This window comes from Empidonax traillii, unplaced genomic scaffold (genome assembly GCF_003031625.1).
Source record: "Empidonax traillii isolate 1590-97213 ecotype Southwest subspecies unplaced genomic scaffold, ASM303162v1 scaffold1107:size665980, whole genome shotgun sequence".
Taxonomy (NCBI): Eukaryota; Metazoa; Chordata; class Aves; order Passeriformes; family Tyrannidae; genus Empidonax; species Empidonax traillii.
Genome location: NW_020956300.1, coordinates 83,046 through 88,031, shown reverse-complemented (window position 1 = coordinate 88,031; position 4,986 = coordinate 83,046). Strand labels below are relative to the sequence as shown.

Here is a 4,986-nt window from a genome sequence, read left to right as displayed (position 1 = left end):
ATGTGTTATAAATGACATAGATTGCCATCGTAAGGTATTCATAGGTGCTGTTCAGTATTGAAAGTAAACGTAGGTCTGCTTTGCTGTCTGTCAGACTGTCTGAGAGCAAAACAAATCTCTGCAATAGCCTTGGTGGTTATAAAGTAGAAAATGTGACAGTAAAATAAACCTGATTAACAAATTTTTAAAGAAATCCAAAAATGACAGTTAAACAGCATGACGCAGCATTGTAAACACAAGTGGCCAGTATCAAAATGTCCTGTTTAGAAAAGCACAAATAGCAAATTAATGATACAGTTGATTATTGTACTCATTCACCTGTGGGTTGCTGAGGCACTAGCAATCTAGCTGAATATTGAAGATTTGTTATTGTTTATACCATATTGTAAAATCTATTGATTATCCATCTGCAGCACGGTTTATTCTTTCAACTACTATTTATGCTCTTGGTAATAGGATACTGCAGCCAGGGAGAGAGACATTTTAGATCACATACTTTATGGTTTTCATCTAGGAAAAGTAGTAATAAAAAAAAAGCGTCATAAAAACCTTATTAATGTAGTTCTATTGGTATTATTGAAACATCATTATTTTGCTAATATTACCTAACAATTTTCATCTAAAGTATTGGCAAAATTTGTGTAAAGGACTGAATTTACAGTTACAAAAATAGCTATTTTCATATAAACCTATAATATTCTTCACACTTTATTATTTAAAACCATCTAAACCAAGAATCAATTTGATTTAAATTTTTATCTTTGCTATTCTGGACTGCTGCATCCTAGGAGATGTCTTTCTTTTAGGCTGTGTTTAATATAACCTGCAAGGAAAACATATGGATTATTAATTGTGTTATAACGTTATTTGTAAAGTGTTTCCCTGTATACAAAAGACAGTTGTCATAATTTGTGAGAAGTTTGTCTCTTGAAAAATTCTAATGCGAAAATTCATTTGGGATAAATGTAAGTTGTCCTAATGTAACTGTTTTACTTTCTTATTACTCTAATTTCTTATTTTTTTAAACCTTAAAAATAATAATTGACTGATTGATTGATTTATTAATTACAGAAACCTTTGAAATGCTTATCAGACTGGCTGAGAATTACACAAGCACACTTTTCTGCACTGCATATAGAAACATGGCTGCTGAGGCTACTGTGCGTGTTCAGGAGTTTTTCACTGATGTTGGACTCTTCGTATTTGGCACAGACATTAGCACAGAGGAATTTGTGAATAGATTTTTTGACACCCTGTTTCCAGTAGTCTACAGCCACGTGATTAACCCTGGTCTGACTGACATTTCACTGGAATATGCAGAGTGTCTACGAACGGCGAGAAGAGACATCAGGCCCTTTGGCAGCGTTCCCAAAAAGGCCATAAGTCAAATGGGAAGATCCCTCTTATCCAGCCGGACTTTCTTGCAGGCTCTGAATTTGGGGATTGAAGTGATCAATACAACGGATCACCTGCATTTCTCCAAAGACTGCAGCAGAGCTTTACTGAGAATGCAGTACTGCCCCCACTGCCAGGGACTGATGATGAGTAAGCCCTGCATGGGCTACTGCCTCAACATCATCCGGGGCTGCTTAGCCAACACAGCAGAAATTGATCTTCATTGGCGGGGATATATTCAGTCCCTGGAGGAGCTCTCAAGCGCCATGAGTGGAACACACGACGTTGAGCACGTGCTTCTCAACTTTCATTCGCTTGTTAATGATGCTCTGGTACAGGCTCATACCCATGGGCCAGAGTTATCTGAGCAGGTAAGAAGGTAGTTTATACACACTCAGTGACAGTAGGAAAAGTGGGACTGATAATTCTTACTTGTTTGGCCACTTTTATGGTGAAGAACATGTTTGTTTCTTGAGTTCAGCTTCATTTGACAGTGCAATTTTTAGGAGCACAAAAAATGTTTTTCATGAACATAAGAAAATTTTCTAATCACTTCATTGTTATCCTGTGTGCACATAATGATAAATTTAAGCAATCCTTACTTTAGGTACTATTGACCTGCCTTAGAGAACCTATAACTTTCCATATAATATTTCCATAATTATTTAGGTTTCAGAGGAAGTAGCACAGTTCATTTGTAACATAAACTGAGTCCTTCCTTACATATATACTTGAGAGAAAAAGGCAAGTTATATGAGAGCTCTGTTACCTGTGAATGCATGAAGTGAAGAACTTTAAGATACTGTTAGGGAAAGTGTGCACTACTTAGCTACACATTAGGAAAAGCCCTAGTATATCTGTTAATTTACGAAGGTTAAGTATCAAAATTCAAATTTTTCATGTATTATTTTTAATCTGTATTCTGTTTTGTAATTGTATTTTTCTCTGTATTCTTACATTCAGACTTCACTGACAGTGATATATTCTATGTTTAATGCTGGATTGGATAACTTGGTTTGGGGAGATGCCTTTAGTTTTACGGTACACACAGGTCTGAAGAGAGTGTCTGGGTGTTCCTGTGGTGTGGCATCAGCTGAGGTGCAGTAATACTTCTAGGACTGCCATAGCCTCAGTACCTGAGGTTGAAGCAGTTTCTTCTGCTAAGCAGCTGATAGGACCTCTGACAGTAAACAACTTGACCTAATATAATAAATAAAGAATTTTTCATTTCTTAGTAAGACTCAGAGTTTATTAAAACTGATTCTTCATCCTGCTTAGTCACTGAGTAACCGGAAAATTGCTCACTCTGTGAATTTCCTATTTTATCTGCTTTATACCAGCCAGCTACATGAACCATAATATCCTGCTGCTGAACTTCCTTGAGGAAAACTATCTCTTTTTTTGGAAAAGGTTTTTCACTAGCAGTTTGGCTCAAAAGTGGCTCACTGATGTCTGTCTAATTCAAGTGATTTCAGAGCTACAGTTGCCTTTCACGGATATACCCTGTTGCCCCTTTGATTTTTGTGGGGTCTTTTTTGCCTACAATTTTCAGGAAAAAGCTAGAACAAGCAAGTAAAGGCACAAGGGAAGGACTTGTGTTTCCTACTTCATCCTGGGTAATTTAATTTAAAAAGTTTTAGACTTGGATTTTCAGCAGTGAACTGTCATGGGCCCAGACTTAAAAATCTCTCAGCACACTCATGTTTTAAAAAAATGAAAGTTTTTACACTCCTAAGTAGTGTAAATCACTGTATTTCGTTTTTAGTAAAGAAATTAAATAGGTGAAGAGCCTTGCACCTAGCGTTTTGGCTTAATGAACATTTTATATTGATCCAAAATGAAATACTTTTCTTATTCCTGAAAACTCTATGCCTCTCTTCTCCCCTTTATTCATACAATGTAAAGAATGCTAAAATTTCCTATGTAATGATATTTGTTACTAATGTGTTTGTTTGAAGATTATGTGTTTACTTCTGTTAAGATCATCTGATATAAAATCACTTCCAAAAGTTCAACCCTAAATTCTTCATTTTTCATTCATGCTGCATCAGACCTAGACATCTCTTTCAGTTCATTTCTCTGTTATAATTGACCAATCCTTTCTCTCTTTGATCTTTAATTTGATAAAATAAAATTATGATGCAATTATCTCTTGAAAAATAGTGATCTAGTCAGTCAGTATATTTTATATTTGATATTTTACCATTTATTAGGTATCAAGACTTAATTCTGACATGTGGTAAATACAGTTTTTAGCTTTAGGATGCAGAGGACATGAATTCCATTGAAATTGGCGCATTAATATTTATTTATTTTATCTTTGGAGTGATTCATGAACTGTTTCAAGTTTTGATAAGCAATTAATGCACCAGTGATTCCAACAGACAGGGAAAAGCTGATTATGAGCAAGCAAATAATGGCTTGCTTAAGCACACAGCAGTCTTTGCAGTTTTAAAAGTGAATTTCATTGTATTTTGTGAGTTTTAAAGAAGTAAACAGAGAAAAAAAACCTTGAAATGTTTGGAAATATCATATATACATATGCCAGCGTTAATATGAGAAGCTGCAGAGTATCCTACTTAGTGATACATGTAGTTGTACAGTATTTTCTGTTCATGTGTATGTTTGTGTAAATTACCACATGTAAAGGAATTTTTCTAACACATTGCATGAATATTTAAATCTAATGTATATTCATATTTTAAACTCTGTGTGATGCGGAAAGACCACTAATGGCAATATAACATGACTTCCTTTTCTGGCAGTTTGCAACTTTTGTTACCTTTTCTGCTTGGGTCAGCAGAGCAATGCCATGCCGTCTGTAGATGGAATTTGTCTTTCCCTTCGTTCTTCCTGTTTCAAATTCACCTTTCATTTCTACCTCCCACAACCCTGCTGACTGACAGATAAGTGCAGCACTTGTTCATCATCTCGGTACCTGGGCATCATTTTATGTTATTCTGCAGAATCTAGTGGAGAAGTGTGGGTTGTGCAACTATTCACATATTTATGTATTTTCACACATTCACGTTGATATATATTTAGTGAAACTTCTGTTCCTGAAGTCTGTATATCTCCATTTACCTACTGGTATTGCTCAGTGCGTTGTGGACCCTGTGCTTTTTAGCTGGTAGGAGTTGGAACAAACTCCTTTTTCTCGCAAACATCTGTGTGTATGTTCCTGCAGATATAATGCAATACAGGTTTAAGAGAGCTGCATCATATAAAGCAAGAACAGGAAGCATTATTAAGATAGCCTGAAAAGGGTGGTATGTAATTCTTAAGCATTAGTTAACAGCTAAAGGTGCCTGTTGTTACTGAGCACCTTACAGGTTCATCCTGTTCTTCTGTGCTGGTCTCTGAGCTTCTGTTTAGCCAAGGAGATCCCCATGGACGGCGCTGTGAATGGCCAGTCTTCGCGAACGAAGAACCGGGGAAGGTCTTTCCACCTTCCAGCCTGCGCATTGGATTTTTTAGGTGAGACACAGTGTGCGCGGAACTGAGCCCACCCTTTAATCCTGAGGTTCATCTGCCGGGGCCAAGCACGCTTGGACGGTGGCAGCGAGGTCCTCAGGACGTAGATGGATTGCC

The 4,986-nt window shown here is 36.7% G+C and overlaps 1 protein-coding gene across 2 annotated transcripts in view; it reads left to right on the top strand.

The window, feature by feature from the left end:
• Nucleotides 1-4,986, top strand: part of GPC5 (glypican 5) — an 86,740-nt gene that overhangs the window by 59,481 nt on the left and 22,273 nt on the right. For both annotated transcript variants that reach the window (XR_003573641.1, XM_027904964.1), the window contains exon 2: nt 1,072-1,766. Coding sequence is in view for 1 of the 2 variants with exons in the window: in XM_027904964.1 (XP_027760765.1) it covers nt 1,072-1,766 (695 nt within the window). In the remaining variant the exon portion in view is untranslated. The remainder of the gene's footprint in view (nt 1-1,071; nt 1,767-4,986) is intronic.